The sequence below is a fragment of the Pseudorasbora parva genome, chromosome 18, assembly GCF_024679245.1.
Source record: "Pseudorasbora parva isolate DD20220531a chromosome 18, ASM2467924v1, whole genome shotgun sequence".
Classification (NCBI taxonomy): domain Eukaryota; kingdom Metazoa; phylum Chordata; class Actinopteri; order Cypriniformes; family Gobionidae; genus Pseudorasbora; species Pseudorasbora parva.
The window spans coordinates 30734499-30756652 of NC_090189.1; the positions used below are offsets into that span (position 1 = coordinate 30734499).

Consider the following 22154-nt stretch of genomic DNA (forward strand, 5'->3'; position numbering starts at 1 on the left):
CATTCGGGTATATACGGTCCGTGTGAATCCAATAGTTTAACCTGTGTTTTATACCTCTCTGGATCTTGAAAGTGGTAGTTGCATAGGGGTCAATGGAGGAACAGAAAGCTCTCAGATTTCATTACAAGGATCTTCATTTGTGTTCCGAAGATGAAGGAAAGTCTTGAGGTTGAACGACATGCGAGGTTGAGTAATTAATTACAGAATTTTCATTTTTGGGTGAACTTTACCTTTATTTGACCTGTTGTTAAGCCCTGCCCCTATCGTAGCTTTAGGGGCCCTATTTTAACAATCTAAGCGCATGGTCTAAGTGAACCCTTTAAGTCAAGTATCTCAGTCATCTGATTAATTGCTACAATTATTATATTTATAATCAGTATATTACATAGATTTTTTTTGTTGTTTTTTGTTTTAAGCCTCGAAAGATATCCGTCTATCACAGACATATTTAGAATTTAAAACTAGAATAAAGATATAAGTATATAAATATAATTAGAATATAAATATAAACAGCAGCTAACTTTTACTATCTTAATACATCTTTAGAGATGTTTTATGGTTGTAAATTCAGTTTGAACTGAATTATTCTCTACAGCATCTGAATCAATTTCAGCTCAATCTTTTAATCCTGGTAAATCCTTGCTTTGCTTTTTGAGTGTTAAAAACATGATAGCAAAGCAGAATCAAGCAAGATTACAGAAAAGTCCTCTGTTTCTTTCTCTGTCAGGTGATGATATTTCAAGCATTCAACATGAAATAACCATGATGAAGGATTGCACTCACAAAAATATTGTCGCCTATTTCGGCAGCTACCTCAGGTTAGTGCCGCAGGAAACTAATACTGCAGTTAGCAGAAAACTGAAGTAAAACTAACAATGAACTTCTTCATATTTCACAGAAATAACAAGTTATGGATCTGCATGGAGTTCTGTGGAGGAGGATCACTGCAGGACATTTACCATGGTATAATTCAAAGATTGACACATGTAATAATTACTGTGATACATGAATGCATATAATTCAAATTACTGCTCATAGATATTCTAGGACATTATTAGCACTGCAAACAGTTTGATAGTTAATCGATTAATCTTTATTCTTAAATTATTGATTGGATAATTTGATAAGTCGTGATGTTTAATGGTTTCAAAACCAGGCCTTGCTCTATGTTGTTTCTGTATTTTTCTGAAGGGTCATGCAGTTTTGCAGTGGTTTCTGTTGTTATTTATATGGCCTGAAAGAGGATTAATGCTCATATGGTAATTTGTCAGTCTGAATAAGGTCATTGTGTTTCTGCAGTCACTGGTCCTCTGAAAGAGAGACAGATCGCTTATGTGAGCAGAGAGACACTTCAGGTGAGCATGCATTCAAGTTTTTCATCACTTAAGGTTCATGGTGCAATACAAAGGGATTTTAATCTTATATACAATATATGTTTTTAATAATTCTCACTCTCAGAAAAAAGGGTACAGTGCTCTCACTGGGGCGGTACCCTGAGGTACAAAAGTAAAAAGGTGCATCTTTGTACCTTACTCACCCCTCAATGGTACATATTAGTACCTTAAAAGGTACATATCAGTACTTAAAGAGTGTTTATTAGTACCTTAAAGGTACATATTAGTGCATTAAAGGTACATAGTATCTTTTTTGCTTTTGTACCTTAGGGTACTGCCCCAGTGACAGCACTGTACCTTTTTTCTGAGCGTGTAATGGGTTTTTGTCTTGGCATTAGGTTGTTTGTTTGGTGTCTTTCTTTAAAGGCACAATAGTTTCGATTTTTAGGCTAAAATGTTTTAAAGATGTAGATTAAATGTAGATTAAAGATGTTCATCGACAGAAAACATTATTGTTATAACACAGTTAGTCTTCAATTGTTTAAATCTCGTTTTCTTGATTTACAGTGAGTACCATGTTTTACCATGCCTAATATGGATCTAGCTTACTGCAGTGTGCAACAAGTGTCTCATAGTTGCCACCGAGTGAACACACAGAGTAACATTTTAACATAACTTTCAACGCACTCAAATAATGTATCTTATATGATAAAACAGCGCTGCGTTACCTCAGATATGCATGACCGGAAGAAGCGGAAGGCGCTCCTCTGCACCATAATAAAAGCTCTGTGAAATCTCAACGTCATCAGGCTATGCCTTTGTTTTGAATAAGAGACTTCTAACGGCGAAAAATTACATATTGCGGCTTAAAGGCATTTCACACTATTCTTAACTCTTTTAATCCACTTTTACTTTTAACCCTGCATCAAGAAATGTTTCACACTTTTAACACTGCAGCAATTTTGAAAGCAACCCAAAGCCTAAATTGCAGTGACAAATGTTTAAACAATAAGGTGCTCGAATTTGGTGGTGAAAAAGTTATTTAGCAACAGACAATCTAAACAATAAACTAAACAATGCTTCCACCTTTAAATATTCATGCACTTTGTACACCCATGGAAACTTCCACATGCTGTGTTTAGTTTCAGTATTTAAGGGAAACAGGTAAAGACTTCAAACAGTGATGGCAATTGCATAAATAAAAAAGCGATGATAATGATTTTTATTTTATTTAATTTTTTTATGTAGAGACATTTCTAAACTGGATGCATGCTCATTAAATGCCACATGCCCAACCAGTGTTAGTAATTTATGACAAAACTCTTCAAAGTAATATTTAGAAAATCTCAAATTTTCATACTGTACATTATAATGTGATGTCGAAAATTATTTGAAGCATTTATAATGATCAATTTTAGCTTTAAGTTAAATTTTGTTTTATTTTTTTAGACAAAAAGTAGATTCTCTGAAAAAAGAAGTAGGGCGGAACAAGGTTCTATCATATAAAAATGGGTGCACAATGTGTGTACACTCTGTTTATTACACACACAGGGACACGGAGCAGCACGCACACATGCCAAATATCAAAAATTAAAAATATTAATCGCTGGAGAAGTGTTCAGTCTTTCCTCTCACAAATTCCACAATATAAATGGCACATCCGCCATGGTGCAAGCACAACTCTGATTGGTTTATTGTACGTTGTGCCTAAAACATACCCACGACTCATTAAAAGAATAGGAACAACCCTTTTAGACCATGCACCTGATTCAAGTTATGCAACAATGGTTTTTTTTTTTTTTCATCGCTAGACTAACAAAATTGGATTGTGGATTGAAGTGCACCTCCGCCATGCGCTTCAGACCAAAATAGGGTCCTAAATTATTAAAATAGGGTCCTAAATGATTGGAGAAGTCTGGCATACGTCAGCAAAGAGAAGTCGTTTCAACAGAAGATTTTGATTGCAAATTATGGTCAGAAGTAAAAAATAAAATAAAAACATGCATGAATTAATCATTTACAATAATATTAAAAGATGTTCAAGAAATTACATAGGGTACAATTCTATTCCAATGTGACTTTAAATATGTAAATAAAAGTGTTAACAATTTAAAGGGGGGGTGAAATGCTGTTTCATGCATACTGAGCTTTTTACACTGTTAAAGACTTGGATTCCCATCCTAAACATAGTCAAAGTTTCAAAAACTAATGTTGGACGTTCGATGGAGTATTTCTGTGTCAAAAATACTCCTTCCGGTTTCTCACAAGTTTTGGCGAGTTTTTTTAGAGTATGGGTCTACTTGACGTTAAAAGATCGGAAGGTTCTTGTATGGGCCGTACGGGCTCTTCTCCCGGTAGGGTGCGCGCGCGCGTGACTAGAGCACGCCGTAAACAGTCTCTCAGATGCAGATCCAGTCGTCCGTGAACACTTATGTGGCGCCGCGCTTCTCTTTATTCCTATGGGTGACGTCGAGCGACTTCAACGCTTCAGCACAGCATTCCGGGAAGGCAGCGCTGCATTTGAACCGATTTGAACGCAGAAATGACGGGAAGCTTCACAACATCGTTTCAGTCGCGTCTCAAAATGGATTTACACGCCACTGCTGTCAGGACATTACCAAATCATACCAAAGAAGTGTGTTTTTGACGGAGCAGTCCCAGCGATAAAGGTTCGGTCCTGCTTTGGAAGCAGCCGGTGAGTTAAACTGCTTCAAATGTCTCTGCTGTTGGCTACGGACGCATGAGTAAACATCAGTAAACGACACGATCCCATGCTTCGTCATTCAAATGCGCTAACGGTTACTCCATTGTTGTTCTCTGTATAACGTTACAGTATGCTTGCTACTTCTAAGGTCTAGTCGCATACAATAGTCCATAAACCGAATCATGTCCTCATACACTGCGAGTAAAGACAGAAATGTGGAGAGGCCATTAAATACAGTAACTTACAAACCACAGAGACGGACGTCCTGATGTTGCCGTTTCTCCTGTTCAATTTATTTCTCCCTCAGATTTGATTGTGGATCATTATCTGTATTAGCTGAGATAGATGGGTTTCTCCACGCTTGAGGACGTCACCGCTTTGCGCGCTTGTCATTCTTTAGCTCCGCCCACACGATACGCCTCCAGGCGCTCGTTTTTTTCCGGAAAGACTCGGTACAGCCTATATTTCTTTTATAAATATGATAAAACTAAAGACTTTTCGGAGATATGAAGGATGCAATACTACTCTATAGGTACTCAAGATTGACATGAGATTGACTGAAACTGAGTGTTTCACCCCCCCTTTAAAAATGTGAAATTTCAACACCTTTCTGCACAGATTTTTCACAATTGTTTTCTATTTGTTCACAGGGACTACATCATCTCCATCATACAGGAAAAATGCATAGAGACATAAAAGTAATTTTACAAATCAATAAGCCATTATTCCCTATAACCATGTTGTCGTGCAGTGTGTTTGAAATACAGTAGTAGAGTTCATTATCTGTATACAGTATGAGTGAGCCTCGCTATAGCACAATAAGTGAGATGATAGCTTGGGTCTGATAGTGTGGATGTGCCCATTGTGTCATTTTTGTTTGCCACAGGGTGCCAACATTCTTTTGACAGAACGAGGAGATGTCAAACTAGGTCAGTCCGGGTTTACCCCTGTCTCAGACACACAAATGCATATATTAACTAATAATCCATAAATCTCTTAAATGTGACCTTGTATCTCCCCCCTGTCTGTCTGTCAGCGGATTTTGGAGTGGCTGCTGAGATCAACGCATCTGTTGCTAAGAGAAAGTCCTTCATCGGGACGCCATACTGGTAAGTCACCAAGATATGCTACTTTTGTATGCTTTCTTTACAGTATCACTCACACTCAATTACAACATTGGCGTCGGTAAGATTATTACATTTTATTGTTTTCTATTTTAAAGGTGCAGTAGATGATTTCTGAGAATCATTGTTGAACACTGTTGATATCTGAAACAACCCAAACAAACACACCCCTCCCTCACTGCTCCGCCCCCAAAATGTACAAACACACAATGCAAGTGTGGATGTCTCTTTATCATAGCAGAAGCAAAGCAAAAATAATGAGTCACGAAAAATAAAACAAAGATGACGAACGAACAACAAGGAAGAACAAAATATGAACATCGAATGAACACAGTACTCGAGTTTATACACGCAAGGCTTGGTTGTTAGTCGCCAGCAGCACACACACTCAAAACCAATGTTCCTCAGCAGACACAATCCAACCTCACCATCTGTTTTCAGGCCTTCCCGCTTAGGACTCTTCAGCGCTGGAAAGCTTTTTTTATATTAACGCGGGTCCTAACGCTCTTGCCTGATCGTAACCCTTCTTTTTCCAGTGATATTTCTCTCTTTTGTAATGTCTCTCAGCCATTTCTCTTTCAACAATCTTTCTTCAAATGTCCCTCCCTGCGTCCCAATTCGTATACTATCCATCCTAAATAGTATACGAAAATAGAATTAGTATGTCCCAAATCGTAGTATGTTGAAAAGAGTATTCCAAAGATTCCCGGATGGTTTACTATTTCCGGTCCGAATTCACAGTATGGATCGATGGGCACTCTAACGGCTGATATTGCCCACAACCCATTGCGAGATTCGATTAGAACTACAAACGCGGATAAAAAGCGTTAAAAAACTACAAACATGACGGATGTGCGAGTTCGACGGTTAAGTAGAGAAGTTTAGATAAAGGGGTTTGAGTGACCCTATCAATATTTAACCTGACAAAAATATATTTATTCAGTGTTGTCCACATTATATTTCACCTGCAGCAGCATTGTGAACTTTTGTAATGATACGTTTGGCCGTTAACTTTTAAATGCATCATTATATTCAAACTGCAAACACATGAGGAGAGTCTCTGCATTAAAGACCCACAAATGGCAGATCAACGAGCGGCTAAATTTCTCTCCGATACGGTAGGAGATTAAACTGAATGTGGAGGATTTGAACTGTGACGAATCTGACGATGATTGACAGGGCAGATAAACGGTGACGGGATGCACGTAACTAAGCGACAGAGTCCGTTAAAGATGGCGAAGTAGTATGTCCCGAAGCTTGCATACTTTTCTGCTACACACTCAAAAGTATATACTTTTTCTTCACAAAAAGAGTACATACTTTTAGGACGTAGTATAAGTAGGCGAATTGGGACGCAGCACCTGTCTTGCTCAGCTCTCTCTCTTCATGAATGGACACGGCCCCTACTGCTGATTGGCTTCAAGTTTGTGGTGCTCGTCCAATCCACTTTCAGCGTTTTTCAATAATCGCTTACTGCACCTTTAATACATTTTAAAATGTAATTTATTCTTGTGATGGCAAAGCTGAATTTTCAGCATCATTACGCCAGCTATCAGAGTCACACGATCCCTCAGTAATTATTCTAATATGCTGATTTGCTGCTCAAGAAACACTGGTTGCACTTTATTTTACAGTATGTGCACTTAAATGTATTAAATTACTTAGTAATTTAGATAAGTATTAGATAAGTTCATGGCTTAAGGTAAGGTTTAGGGCGGCCACGTGTCCACCAAAGCATTTTTAGGCAGCTGAAAACACCTTGCTGTGAGATTTGGCAACCCTGTCTGCACGCACACTGAAATAAACGATCTTTGCCGGTGTTGTCAAAAAATAAAAGAATTGAATGATACACAAAGTACTTACCCAACATCTTTTTCAACACCGATCATCATTTTTGAGAGAAATTGTGATGGTGAATGCAGATACAGACAAGCTCTCCGTTTAGGATTTAAACAAATATAATCCAAGCCCCTTTGATGACGTGCATTACGTTACTGTTTATCATCTGTCCATCATCGTATTTGTATTTGTCCCGCCCCTCCTCCACTGTGATTGGACGGCTGTGTGAAGAGTAACAGTGATAACCGCTGTGTTTTACTCAAAGTTGAACATTCTTCAACTCTCGTGGACCAGTAAAAACGGCGAACTATCAGCGCTTGAGTGTGAAATACTCGCCCAGCGCCTCATTACGCTCATGACATTCCGAAAGCGCGTCTCCCATTGAAAACGATTGAATATGCCAGCCAGCTGCGTGAAAAAACGCTTTGGTGAATACACGGCATAAGGGTTAGTACCTAGTTATTACACAGTTATTGTAATTGCAACAAGAGGTTCATAGTATGAACAGGACTGTAAAATAAAATGTTACTAAAACATGTCTTATTGTTAGTCTCACAGTTTATTACTCTTGCTGCTTAATATTTTTGTGAAAATGTTTTGTCAGTATTTTTTTTAACATTATAAAAAAGTCTTTATTGTCACTTTTGATCCATTTAATGCATCCTTGCTTCATAAAAGTATTACTTTAAAAATAAAAACTTTGGGAATTACAGTGTTTATAAAACTAATTATATAGAACATAAAATGCATATTTACTTTTTTAGTGGTATTATTCTATTATTTATAATAAAATACTTTGTGAAATAGTATGCTGTTTTTTTCAAACATCGTGCATTAAAGTCGAATTAAAGTTAATTCAGAAAGCAGAGTCCAGTTTTCATCTCAGATTTAATTAGCTATATTTAATTCAATTTTGTGTCAAATTTAAAGCAGTATGATCGCACAATGAGTTCTGTAAAAAATCCCATCTGCTATTGCTTCCGGCTTGGTTATTTGCTTCTTTCACATATTATTCTAATGTCTTTCTCTCAGGATGGCCCCAGAGGTTGCGGCAGTGGAAAGGAAAGGGGGTTATAACCAGCTGTGTGATATCTGGGCAGTGGGCATCACAGCTATTGAACTAGCAGAGCTGCAACCGCCAATGTTTGACCTACACCCTATGAGGTTTGAACACACACGTGTAGACCCTTTTAACATGCACTGATAGTTACTCTACAAAGTATATTCCCCAATCTTAAAGGTTTTGCTAACTTCAACTCAGCCGAACCTTTGACCCCTTTGGCAAACATGAAATTTGCTATTCCAAAAACAACAAAAACATCCACAATTAATAATGTTTTCACCTGATGCTGCAAAGAGAGATGTTAAATTGTTTAGCAAACAACTCAAAAGAAAAAAGCTTTTCCAACCCAATCTCAAAGGAAAATGTAACTATGTAACTATTTTTTCGCTGAATTGTATGAAACGTATGATTTTTCATGAAGGTCCTCCTCTAACCCGACCCCTAACTATCTTATGAAAATGATCACACAAATTAGCCACCAATTTGCCAAACCGTAAAATACTTACCTAAAGTTATATTAAGAACTTTTCATAGACTTTGACCTTTAGGTTGGAAGGTCAAAATGAGATTTGACGGTAGGGTTGACTGCGGAGAATAGTTACGTTTTAATTTCCCCCCCTCAGAGCTTTGATGCTGATGTCCAAGAGCAGTTTCCAGCCTCCCAAACTGAAGGACAAGAACAAATGGTATTTTCATAAAAATTAGCATCTCTTCTTTTACTCAGTTTGTGAAATCACCGAAAGCAAGTTCATTTGCATTATTAGGTCCACGGAATTTCACAGTTTCATCAAAATGGCACTCACGAAGAACCCTCGGAAAAGGCCGACTGCAGAAAAACTCCTCCAGGTACTCACAAAGCCAGTTTTGTTAGCCAAAACTGCTATAAGTCAAAAAATAATCTTTATTTTAGGGGCTTCTGATACTGGTTTTATTAGTTAGAATGACCTCTTTTTTTACTTTTTCAGCATGCCTTTGTCACGCAGCTCCTCACACGTAACCTGGTTATAGAGCTGCTGGACACGGTCAACAACCCTGATCTTCAACAGACACACACTATGGATGAGAGCGACCTGGAGGTGAATGGGGGGCCATAAATCATATTTTCCTTTAAAATGGGGAAACATAGTTTGTTTCAGAACACTTTAGATTACAGCTGAAGTGTGTAGTGTCATCCCAGCTGAGTGTGAGAGAAATATAAGTGATCCATTAGTAGACTTTTTGAAATGTGTAAACACTGTGACTCTGTCGTGCTTATCAAGCTGTGTTTGTTTAAACAAGTCCAACATCATATTTGGAAAAAATGTTGGAATCAGGGTCAATGACATAATTCTAACTTGTTTGTCCAGATCAAGCGGCAACCTCCCCCGATCTCTCTTGAAGCCAATACGGAAGTAATGTAAACTGTAATTCCTCAACTGGCCACTAGGGACAGGCTCCAGAAGGGAGCAGAATCTCATTGAGCCCCATGTTAAAATTCTCCACTTTACAGGAGAAAAAAACATGTTTACAGCCTGGTACAAATTGTGGTTTTGGCCTATAAGTCTAATTTTGATCTTCATGACAACTGTGAGGGGGGTGAATTTTTTATATTCATTCGAATTCATTCGTTTACGTTATATCAAGCCTTAAAGTTTAGCATAATTAAGGGCGTGGTTACAGGTGGATAGCCATTTATCCGCCATCTATAGTCATTGCGTCCCCTCAGCTCCGCGCACATCCCGCCTTCTTGCCCATTTTCTGTTATCCGGGAGTGACACGCGATGATTCGCTCACAAGATGGCAACGCCCAGCTGGCCCCTACTTTAAGCTTCAGAACGGCTTATCGGAATCCTATGGGTGATGTCACGGACACTACGTCCATATTTTTTTACAGTCTATGGTCCAGATTAATTAATTAATTAATTAATTTAAAAATAAATTAAAAAAAGCAATTCATGCATTAAATGAGATAAATAAGCTCTTATTAAATTTTGGAATTACTTTTTAGGAGCATAAGTTAGGAACTTCATGGCGATACTAATACCTTGAGACCAAATTAAGAAAACCCGTTTTATAAAAAAATATTATAAATATATAAAAAATTGGCATGTTTAGTTCAGGTTGTAAATTGTGATGTGGTGCAAGCCCTTAAAAATATTGTAATGTTTAAATAATAATTATTAAATATGAAATAAATATATAGTAATTATCTAAATATATAGTATTATTGTTAACTAAAACCATAAACATTTTTATTACTTCAAATAAAATAAACATCAACTTCAATTGTTTTTTACATTTAAACCTAAAAATATTTTTATTACAACTAGTTAGGCATCATTACTCATTTTCATTTGGTAACTACTAAAATAATTAACCAAAACTATGGAAGCTTGTTTTCACCATGAAAAAAGAAAAAGATAATCGCGACTTCTCACAATTCTGACTTTTTTTCCTCGCAATTGCAAGTTAAATGTCACAATTTCGACTTATTTTCTGAGAACTGTGAGTTTATATTTCACAATTCTGACTTTTTAACTCGCAAAGTCAGAAATGTGAGAACTAAAAATTAAAAACGAATTCTAAATAAAAAACAATATAGACATTTAAAAAAAGTAAGAAAAATTACAAAAACACTATTTAACTTTAGAATGAAAATGGAACCAAATATATAAAAAAATTATTTAAAGTAATAAAACTATAATAGTATATCGATAATGCTATAAAAACATTGATGTACACGTTCAAGACACAGTATTATAAACCAATAGGAACACAAACAAATTTGTCATTGACCCAGGAATAATTGCTGCCACAAATGGAACAAAAATGGCACACTTCACCTTTAATACCCAACAATCACACACAAATGTAGTCCATAGACAGTAGCATGGCTTTAAACTGACATGTGATATATAGACTTTTAACATTACTTCTCTGTTTAATTTTTGTGGTTATAGAGTTTATGTCTGTGTTTGTCTGTGTGTGTGTTTACAGACTTGCAGTGTCCTACCTGATAAGATTCATTCTCTAGCAAAACTTCCTGTTCATAGAACACGATCTGAGGAGCAATGTGAGTCCTGTTCATACTCAAATACACAGTAAAACAACTAGGGTTTACTCAATATGTTGATTTGTTATTGCATCCAAATGCAAATTGCAGATAGATTCAAAAAACAGTGTTTAAAAGAGAGCATTGGTTCTTGCTGAAGCTCAAACGTGCTGGGTAACACAAGAAAGGACCTCATTGGTTCTTGAGGAAGCTCAAACGTGCTGCGTAACATAAGAAAGAATCTCATTGGTTCTCGCACATCAAGTGAACATATTTAAGCTTCTGTTTACCACAACTGATGTGAGAGTTGATGACTGTTTATACAGTATGTGAATCTGTTCATCATATAAAGACGATCGTGCCTCCTCAGAAAGTTTTGACTTAAACGCTCAATTCATATCGATTTATTTTACAATCTCTTTATGAACTTTTTGAACAGTCGATCATTAATGTAGACTTTTAAAGGATTAGTTCAATTTTAAAATGAAAATTTCCTGATAATTAACTCACCCCAATCTCATCCAAGATGTCCGTGTATTTCTTTCTTCAGTCGAAAAGAAATTCAATTTTTGAGGAAAACATTCCAGGATTTTTCTTCACATTGTGTACTTCAATTGCAACCAATGGGTTGAAGGTCCAAATCAATGCAGTTTATATGTATGTAATATGTATGTTTTTAACCCCAATTGCTTATAAAATCGTCCGACATTGTTGGTTCACCTTTTTTTGCTAAAGGACGTTTGTATTAGTTCTCATGTGTGCTTCGTAAACACGGGGCCAGTACTTTTTCCAAAGTCTAGTGTGACCTTTCCGGCATGATTGCGCATTCTGTGGCAAGTCACAGCTTAAGCTTAGCAATTTAGGTTAAAGTACAGTATATACATTTTTTATTTGTTTTTTAGACAATGACCAATGGTTTCACTAGATTGGTCCCCTTTCACTAGGGAGTAAAGAGTCAGGACAATTTCATTTTGAACTGAACTAATCCTTTACAGTTTTTTGGATTGCTTAAGCACGATTTTCAAAACACTGCACACAATTGGCACAACCACTCACCATATTAGCAAAACACTAGAGATCCTTTGCATAATCAAACACTCTTGTAAAAACTATACACTTGTGTTTAAAAACCACACCTCTTTTAGCACTTCTTATTCCCTATGATTAGAGTAGGCTACCATCAACAAAGTACAAATATAATGTAAATCCACCAAACACTTCACAAGACTAATGATGTAGAAAACTCATTTATTTCTCAAGATGTCCAAAATGTTGACATGGACATTCATAATACTGTAACAAAATGTCACTTTACGTATTGTACTGTAAGTTTACTGTAAAAAAAACAAAACAAAAACTAGACATTGGGTGCGTTTAAATGCACGTTCGTAAGCCGATTATGCCTAATAAGCCGACAATCAACATGGTTATGTAAACGCCGTAACCCGTTTTCTTTTATCGGAGTAAGTTCATAAACGCCGTAAGCATAAACCGGTCGGGACAGGTAGTTTTTTTGCCTCTTAACCCGGTTTCGTGCTGCATGTAAACGCTTTAACCTGCTTTCTGTCAGCTAACTGAAGTGCGGATGTGTGATAGGTGACAAAAACGCAAACTTAGAGCAGATTTAAACGCATCCAGACAGAGCGAGCAAGCGTTTTGCATGAAATAAGGACATATATAACAAACGCACTCTTTTAAGACCCAGAACATTGTAAAGATTTGTCAAGCAGAAGTAGAAGAGGTTCTGTAACTTTACAAGAGAATAATTTAAACCGTGAATCTCCCACTGATATGGTGCAAGCTTTATTTAACATTACAACTGACGTAACATTTGGAATACTCTGAGTCAGATACGGACATTATTATTTTTGACGTCACTACAAGGAAATAACCGGTTTATTAATAAAGTCATGTAAACGCGGTTTCCATGCGTTGTCCGTTTACTGGTTTGTATGTAAACGGGGAAAACTGATTATTTCAATAAGCTGATATTTGTGAGTTATCAGCTTACTGGTGTGCATGTAAACGCACCCATTGTCTCTTCGCCCTAGCTGGATCTGGCCAGAGACTTTCATCAACACCGCATGCAATGTTGTCATCAGCAAGACAACTTGGAAAGAAATGTCTTGAATGACGAATCCATCCTTGCATTGCTGCTACCTCCATCTGGTCACAGGCCTTCTCCTTATTCTCATTCGCGTCTTACTCTTTTTCTGACTCTTTCCATTGTGTTTGAAGACCAATGAACTCACCTGCAGCTTTTTAAAGTGCTTTTACACCTGATTGGTGTGTCTACAATTAAGCACACAAGTGTTTGCACACCTGATGACTGTGTTGAACCAATTGGTTGGACGGTGCAGTAATTTGACAGTCAGTGCTTTGGTATTGCAAGGAAGCAACTTGTGTAGAGTTTTGCAACAAGTGTGAGGTTGACAATGTGCTTTATAGTTGTGCAAATATGGGCTGATGTTTTGCTTCTTGAGTGTAAGGTTTTGCTAATAGTGTACTACATTTAAGTGTAGTGTGTAAGCAATCCAAAAAAAACTGTAATGTTACCAAAATGTGTCATTTTTGCAGTTTGTTTTCAGTTGTTGGTCTTTTTGGACCAAGGAAGCTTAATAAGTTCACTAAGTAAGAATGCGACATTGAGAGCCATTTTTGTGATTTGGTAGATTACAGCAAGCCACGGCCACAGGCCAAGGCTAACTGGACAACAGCAGCCATTGTAATCGAGAAGCCACTCTAGAGCTATGAAAGGACGTATTGTGTGTGTGTGTGTGTGTGTGTGTGTGAGTGTGTGTGTGTGTGTGTCTTTAGCTTCATGTCTATTTGCATAAATGCATGAGTGTGCATACAAATCTGCATGTTCAGACAATTCTAGTCATGCAAACAATACTATAGAATGTGGTGTGTTATACTTCTACCACACCGTTGTGTGAAAGGGGAAGCGTGATGCAGTTGAATATAGTGATTCAGTTTTTCCTCAAATTGCTTTTTTTTTTCTTTTCTTTTTTCTAGTTGATCATGTGAAGTTTGGACCACCCATGAGAAAGGAGACAGATCCTTGCCCTGATCTGGTGAGATTACACCAATTGAATTAATTGAATGAATTAGAAATTACCTTGTCCAATGTATCAAAGTAATTTTAATAGTATTTAAAGGGATGGTTCACCTAAACATGAAAATTCAGTAATCAGTCATCATTTTATAGTCTCCCAAACTGTATGATGGGAACACAAAAAGAGAAGTTCAGAATATCATCTCTCGCTCCTTACAATAACAAAATGGACACAAAAACACCAAACTTGAAAACATTTGTGTTACATGAAAAAAAGAAATGACATGAGGGTGTGATTTTCATTTTTTGATGAGCTGTCCCTTTAAATAAAGCTTTGTTCATGTGCAAAAGAGTACATCCTACTTTATACGTTTATTGAATACTGTTTCCTGTTCTTCATCAGGGGGCGTATGATGACTGGAGCTCTATCAGTTCGGACAAGGACTCACCGTGGGTTATATATATATATATATATATATATATATATATATATATATATATATATATATATATATATATATATATATATATATATATATTATATTTCACTCTTACTTGTCTAAAGTAATGATGACAGTAGTAAATGTTGAGTCTGATGTACTAACGCATGTAGGTCATCCACAAACATTGGCTGAGTGGTTTGACATCTGCCAACTACTGATAAAAGTCAAATTATATGAATATATTGTTACATTTAGCTGTTAAGATGCACTAAAAAGACTATCATTCTGAGGAGCATGAATTTTAAGCATTGCATTGTTTTATTTTATTTTGCAGGAGTTTGTTAGAATGTGTGGAAGAGGCCTTGATGGAAAGGTGATCTGCCTTTTTATATCTTGACAGATAAAACTATAAATGTATCAAACTATAACTATATAAAATAAATAATTATAAAGGTACACTCCAAAAAAAAACACTCTTAATCAGATTTTTGTCTTTCAAAAAAAATACACATTCAAGATACTTTGCTGTTCAATTTTTTACTAATTCGATTTTTTATTTAATGAAAACAAAGCAGAGACAATAAATGAGCCAACATTTTTTGTTTGTAGAGATATATGCGTATATTTGCAGATAAATATGCATATTCACTTAGCAAATAATAAAAACAATGCGTATACAGAATAATACTTTATATAGAATAATTTTTAAAAAGGGGTAAAAGGAAGAAGTTTGAGATACTTTATTTCAAACAATAGCAAGTATGATAACCATTAGGCCCCTTGTCTGAGAATTATAATTATTCAAATGATCTCTGTAGGTAATATGGAATATTTGGTCACCCCCTTGTTAATAACTTACTTGAATAAATAGAAATTTCCTGTGATAATTTTCTAAAGATGTATATATTTTGTATTGGAAAATAAGGCAAAGATGCTCTAAAAAAAAAAAAAAAAACACACATATATATATATATATATATATATATATATATATATATATATATATATATATATATATATATATATATATATATATATATATATATATATACACTCAACTAAAGGATTATAAGGAACACCCATTCAATTTCTCATTAATGCAATTATCTAATCAGCCAATCACATGGCAGTTGCTTCAATGCATTTAGGGGTGTGGTCCTGGTCAAGACAATCTCCTGAACTCCAAACTGAATGTCAGAATGGGAAAGAAAGGTGATTTAAGCAAATTTGAACGTGGCATGGTTGTTGGTGCCAGACGGGCAGGTCTGAGTATTTCACATTCTGCTCAGTTACTGGGATTTTCACACACAACCATTTCTAGGGTTTACAAAGAATGGTGTAAAAAGAGAAAAACATCCAGTATGTGGCAGTCCTGTGGGCGAAAATGCCTTGTTGATGCTAGAGGTCAGAGGAGAATGGGCCGACTGATTCAAACTGATAGAAGAGCAACTTTGACTGAAATAACCACTCGTTACAACCGAGGTATGCAGCAAAGCATTTGTGAAGCCACAACACGCATAACCTTGAGGCGGATGGGCAACAACAGCCGAAGACCCCACCGGATACCACTCATCTCCACTACAAATAGGAAAAAGAGGCTACAATTTGCACAAGCTCACCAAAATTGGACAGTTCAAGACTGGAAAAAATGTTGCCTGGTCTGATGAGTCTCGATTTCTGTTTAGACAATGGTGGTGTAATGGTGTGGGGGATATTTTCTTGGCATACTTCAGGCCCCTTAGTGCAAATTGGGCATCGTTTAAATGCCACAGCCTACCTGAGCATTGTTTTTGACCATGTCCATCCCTTTATGGCCACCATGTACCCATCCTCTGATGGCTACTTCCAGCAGGATAATGCACCATGTCACAAAGCTCAAATAATTTCAAATTGGTTTCTTGAACATGGCAATGAGTTCACTGTACTAAAATGGCCCCCACAGTCACCAGATCTCAACCCAATAGAGCATCTTTGGGATGTGGTGGAGTGGGAGCTTCTTATCCTGGATGTGCATCCCACAAATCTCCATCAACTGCAAGATGCTATCCTATCAATATGGGCCAACATTTCTAAAGAATGCTTTCAGCACCTTGTTGAATCAATGCCACGTAGAATTAAGGCAGCTCTGAAGGCCAAAGGGGGTCAAACACAGTATTAGTATGGTGTTCCTAATAATCCTATAGGTGACCGTATATAATTTTGTCAGCTTCGATTTAGGAACAAAATGTTTGGAAAAACAAATACTGCAGTCAGTTTTGTAAAGAAAATGTTCTATTTGTCCCCATAAAGTTGAAATTGAATCTACAACCTCCCCACTTTTTATAGTAAATAACATTTATAAATAACATTTTTCCTTGCTCTTTTGCAGGAGTTTGACTATAAAGAGGGGCTCTTCAGCTCAGGTAGGGAACAATAAAATAAAAGTTAGCTGTAAAAGTGTCAAAATGTCTTGTGTAATAACATAACACATGTCTGTTTAACCCACAGCACTCACTGGATGAGGAGGATAAATATGGGACTGTGAAGAGAGTTGTCTCTTCTCCCCCATCAACAACAACCCACTGCCCTGCCAATCAAGAGAAATTAGCTCCCTCCCCCTGTTCCCTCTCCTCTCCTCTCATTGGCTCCACCCCTCTGAAGAACCCCATCCCTGACACTAACCCTACCATAGCTGTGCTGATTGGTTCAACGCTGTCTGACCTGTCACTCCTCACAAACTCCTCCCTCTTCACAGACTCCTCCTTCCTCAGTCATTCCACCAGTCTGGGTTCCCTCTGTTCAACACCAACTGAAGGTGAGATAAGTCAATTCAAAGAGTATGTACATACTTTTAATGCAGAATACCTCAGTTTTAGTAAAGAGTTCTGTTTTTCTAATTAGTATTAGTTGTGTTAAATTCTCTATCCTTTGTGCTTTTTATACAAGCTTTGTGCCTTTTATACAACCAGATAGCAAAAAACTTCAAATCATTTAGAATGCCTTACCAACCATATAGAAACAATAATATACTAACAGCAAAGTTCTTTCCCAGTCTTCTCTTAGGGCTAACAAAGGAATTCAAAATACGTGCACAGAGATATACTGTTAGCAAACATTTAGATGAATATGTAAATTTTTGCTGCCCAATTTTCTCTCATAACAAAATAAACATGCATCTAAATGACAGTGGTTGTTAAATGGTTAGTTCACCCAAAAATGAAATTGATGTCATTAATGACTCACCCTAATGTCGTTCCTCACCCGTAAGACCTCCGTTCATCTTCAGAACACAGTTTAAGATATTTTATATTTTAGTCCCAGAGCATATGCAGTCTATGCACACTATACTGTCCATGTCCAGAAAGATAATAAAAACATAATTAAAGTAGTCCATATGTGACATCAGTTAGTTAATTAGAATCTCTTGAAGCATCGAAAATAAATTTTGGTCCAAAAATAACAAAAACTATGATTTTTTTTCAGCATTGTCTTCTCTTCTGTGTTTGTTTTTAAACCTCAAATAAAGATTCAAACAGCTATGAATCAGTGAATTGATCAATGATTCGGATCAACAATGTCACGTGATTTCAGATCACGTGTCAAACTGTCAAACTGCTGAAATCACGAGACATTGGCGATCCGAATCATTGATCGATTCACTGATCACCCGAATTAGGGTGAGTCATTAATGACATCAATTTCATTTTTGGGCAAAGTAACCCTTTAAGAAAGCATCTTATCATAGCGCTATGTTTGCACAAGCTCTGCAATTTGCCACTCTGGCCAAGTCACTTTTCTTTTATTTATATAGCACTTTATACAGTTGCTTTAACTCTCATCCTTCCCTTACACTTTTGAACAAATCATTCCCTTGTGGGTCAAAATGACCAGAAGCCCTTTTTTTATTTTTATTTTGTCAATAATGCTTATTTCATTTAATTTTGATAATATTTTTTCTACTTTTTTAACCTTTAAATTACTATATTTTATTAATAAATAATAATAATAATAAACAGGAATTTAAGCACATTCTTCATATTCTTTCAACTTAAATTGAAAAAAACACATTTTCATGCATAACCCTTTTAATTCAGCTCAAAATATCTTGCATTGGGTGTCTTTGCCGACCTCTTGTGAAAATTAATAAATAATAGTAATATAACATGATATTTCGCGACTTCTAGATACACATGTAGACATAAAATAAAAGTTTAGGATTTTTTTTGTAAATTTTGAGCATTTTTATGTTTTTCTACGTGTACCGAGGCATTCCTCGCATTCCATATATTCATAAGGGGGTCAAATTGACCCGCGAGGGAAGGATTTGTTACTTTTTAAAATTTCAACCACAAAACTCTTCAAATCCAGTAAAAAATGTGCATTCGTTTCAAGTGAAACAAAAGTCCCAGGGTCTTGGACCACTCCGATGAACACTAAATTTTTTTTTTTACTTTTATTGAGGTAAGGATGTTAAAGAAAGCAGCTTTACAGTATTAAACATGAAAAAACAGTGTCAGTGGCTCACCCTCATGTTGTTCCAAAACCGTGAGACACAAATGAACACAAGCAGAGATATTTTTGTTGAAATCCGAGAGCTTTCTGACCCTCAATAGGCAGCAATGTTATTACCACAGAAAGGTAGTAAAGACATCATTAAAATAGTCCATATGAACAGTGGTTCGACTTTGATGAGATGAAGTGACGAGAATTCTTTTTGTGCGCAACAAAGACAAAAGGAATGAATTTATTCAACAATTTCTTCTCTTCCATGTCACTCTCTGACTATGTTCATGTAGTAAATACAATGCAGCTCTTCCGGGTTCTATGTCAGAACGCCAGCTCTGTATTGGCCTGCTCCTGCGACAGTAAAACACGCATGCGTATTCTTTCTCATGCACAGCATCGGAGACTTGTACGGAAGAGAAGAATTTGTTGAATAAAGTCGTTATATTGGGGTCCATTTTAGGGTAAACTAACCATTTAAAACCACCCAGCACACATTATAAAATGCATAGCACTTTCAGGGTTTGAACCTACATCCTTTTGGTTTTCATCTCAGATTTTGAAGTATCAGGCCACACTACTCCAGTGAAAGTAATGTTCTTTATGGAACACAAATAATACCGGTCTAAAAGGCAAACATTGATGCAGCTGCTGTCTTGAACAGGCTTGATACCAGAGAGCCCTGTCGCTCCAGACCCAGGAGGAACCAGGAATAATTTTCCCCCACCTGAACCCCCTCTCTCCCCAGAATGGAGCACACTCAGGAGGAAACCAGACGACTCAGTAAGTAGATAAAGACGCTCGTAACAAAACATTAAGAAAATGTTACACAGGTCAAGTTAAAGCATATCACATCTTGATGAAAATCTGTCTGAGGCCCTGTTTACAGCTGGTATTAAGATGTGTTTTGTTCGATCGGATCACAACTGGACAACATTAAATACAGGTGTATTTAGCTTGTCCACTTTCGACCACTTCCAAAGGTAGTCGAAAACATATTCTTCCGGATTGCTTTCGTATTATAGACACTCATGTGGTCGAATGTGTTCAAACAGCCACAAAAGACTTTCAACTCTCCTTCCACTGACTTAACGCGTAAACATTATGGGAAGCGCTCTAGCCAGACGGGATTTAAACTTTGTCAGCTGGAGTATGGAGCTAATTCAGTCTCAATAAAGATAAATACACACACTACATTCACATATGCACACACAGGATACACAAATGCACACACATGATTCATAAATGCACACACAGGTGCATTCTGCTCCATACTGGAGACCCAAGTTTGGTTTAAAGATGAAAAAACTTCCCAAGCATGATGTTCTCTCCCCATTCCTGTTTTCTGACACTCACTCACCGCGCTCGCCGTGATCTTGCGGCTGTCAGAACTGAAACTAAATCTGTTGCTCTCTGTGTGTTTTTTTACGTAATCTCCGGTCACGTTCATATGTAAATTGCATGAGCTTATTTTGTCCATTAGATCAAAGGTCTGAAAAACAGAAGTGGTTGAAAGTGGTCAAAAGAGACGAATTAAAACACCAGGTGTAAACGGGAATGAGTCTCTCTTGTCTACTTGTGATCCGATCGACCAGAACGCATCTTAATATAAGGTGTAAACAGAGCCTGAAGGTGGAAACGTTGCCAATCTTTCATTGATCTCTCACACTTCATTCTGTTTTCATTGATTTCAGACAGTTGTCCATGGACTGCCACCTACACCACAAGTACATGTAAGTACATAGAATCATGTGCTTCTAATTCGATTGCATGTTTTAATATCATTCTTGTTGTTCTGTATTGAATCATAATTTGTCTTCCAGATGGGTGCCTGCTTCTCCAAAGTGTTCAACGGCTGTCCATTAAAGACTCACTGTGCTGTTACATGGGTTCTACCAAAGACCAGAGGTAAGTTAGTAGCTTTTTACTTAATTAACAGTTAGTTCACATATTTAATCAGTTTGTTTATACATAACAATAGGGAAGAAAAGAAAAATGCAACTTTTGTTTCATGCTGACTTTAATTTATTTTTAGTACCGTTTTAGTTTTATAAAATAAAACTAAAGGTGTATAAAATCAAGCACCTAGGCATGCAGACGCTTCTACAAACATTTGTGAAAGAATGGGTCAGTGAATTTAAACGTGGTGCCGGGATAGGTTGCCACCTGAGCGATAAGTCCATTTGTGACATTTCCACACTACTACATATTTCACAGTCAACTGTTAGTGGTATTATAACATTGTAAGTGGTATTATAAGTGGAAGCAATTGGGAACAACAGCAGCTCAGCCACGATGTGGTAGGCACAGAACACAGAGCGGGGTCAGCGCATGCTGAGGCGCACAGTGCACAGAAGTCACCAACTTCAATAGCTACAGACCTTCAGATTAGCTAAGGAACCGTGTGTAGAGAGCTTCATGGAATGTGTTTCCATGGCCGAGCAGCTGCATCCAAGATTTACATCACCAAGTGCAATGCAAAGTGTTAGATGCAGTGGTGTAATGCTGCTGGAATTGTCGGAATGACCAGGAATCATGGAGGACACCAGGTTTATTCTTGCCTATTTATTGGGAAATCTTAATATAACCAAAATTATATGTAGTTTTTACATGCACTGACATAATTATAATAATTATAACAATATTTTAGTCAAGACATAGTGTAAAAACACACTTGCAACGGTTTCTGTCTCAGCCTAGTAGTTAGAGAAGTATGTTGATATTTTCCCATAGATCAATACCTTATGCTGGGTGCTGAGGAGGGCATCTACACACTCAATCTCAATGAGCTCCATGAGGACAGTATGGAGAAGGTAGATTATCAGTTTCATTTATTTACTCAGTTTACTTACTCAGGATGCTTAAATTGTTTCAAATTTAGAGTAAATAATATTTACGAAAGTTCACACTGTGAGCTATTACAAGACTATTGTATAAAATATACAAAGTTGCATAGAAATATAAATTTGGTTTCTTTTCCAGTTGCTTCCTCAGAGATGCAGTTGGTTGTACGTGATGAACAACGTTCTCATGTCTGTCTCAGGTATGTCCAGTATTATTAATATTTTATATTCAA

General features: G+C 36.7%; 1 protein-coding gene across 4 annotated transcripts in view; it reads left to right on the forward strand.

The window, feature by feature from the left end:
• The window catches only part of map4k6 (mitogen-activated protein kinase kinase kinase kinase 6), a 36525-nt gene that overhangs the window by 6756 nt on the left and 7615 nt on the right, over window positions 1-22154 (forward strand). For all 4 annotated transcript variants that reach the window (XM_067424181.1, XM_067424185.1, XM_067424182.1 and 1 more), the window contains 21 exons: window positions 728-818; window positions 899-963; window positions 1300-1355; window positions 4689-4736; window positions 4925-4967; window positions 5075-5147; window positions 8034-8165; window positions 8688-8750; window positions 8829-8910; window positions 9030-9140; window positions 11041-11116; window positions 14114-14172; window positions 14557-14603; window positions 14931-14969; window positions 16965-16998; window positions 17084-17390; window positions 19743-19861; window positions 20773-20811; window positions 20902-20986; window positions 21812-21891; window positions 22061-22121. In XM_067424181.1, the coding sequence (XP_067280282.1) occupies window positions 728-818; window positions 899-963; window positions 1300-1355; window positions 4689-4736; window positions 4925-4967; window positions 5075-5147; window positions 8034-8165; window positions 8688-8750; window positions 8829-8910; window positions 9030-9140; window positions 11041-11116; window positions 14114-14172; window positions 14557-14603; window positions 14931-14969; window positions 16965-16998; window positions 17084-17390; window positions 19743-19861; window positions 20773-20811; window positions 20902-20986; window positions 21812-21891; window positions 22061-22121 (1710 nt within the window). The remainder of the gene's footprint in view (window positions 1-727; window positions 819-898; window positions 964-1299; window positions 1356-4688; window positions 4737-4924; window positions 4968-5074; window positions 5148-8033; window positions 8166-8687; window positions 8751-8828; window positions 8911-9029; window positions 9141-11040; window positions 11117-14113; window positions 14173-14556; window positions 14604-14930; window positions 14970-16964; window positions 16999-17083; window positions 17391-19742; window positions 19862-20772; window positions 20812-20901; window positions 20987-21811; window positions 21892-22060; window positions 22122-22154) is intronic.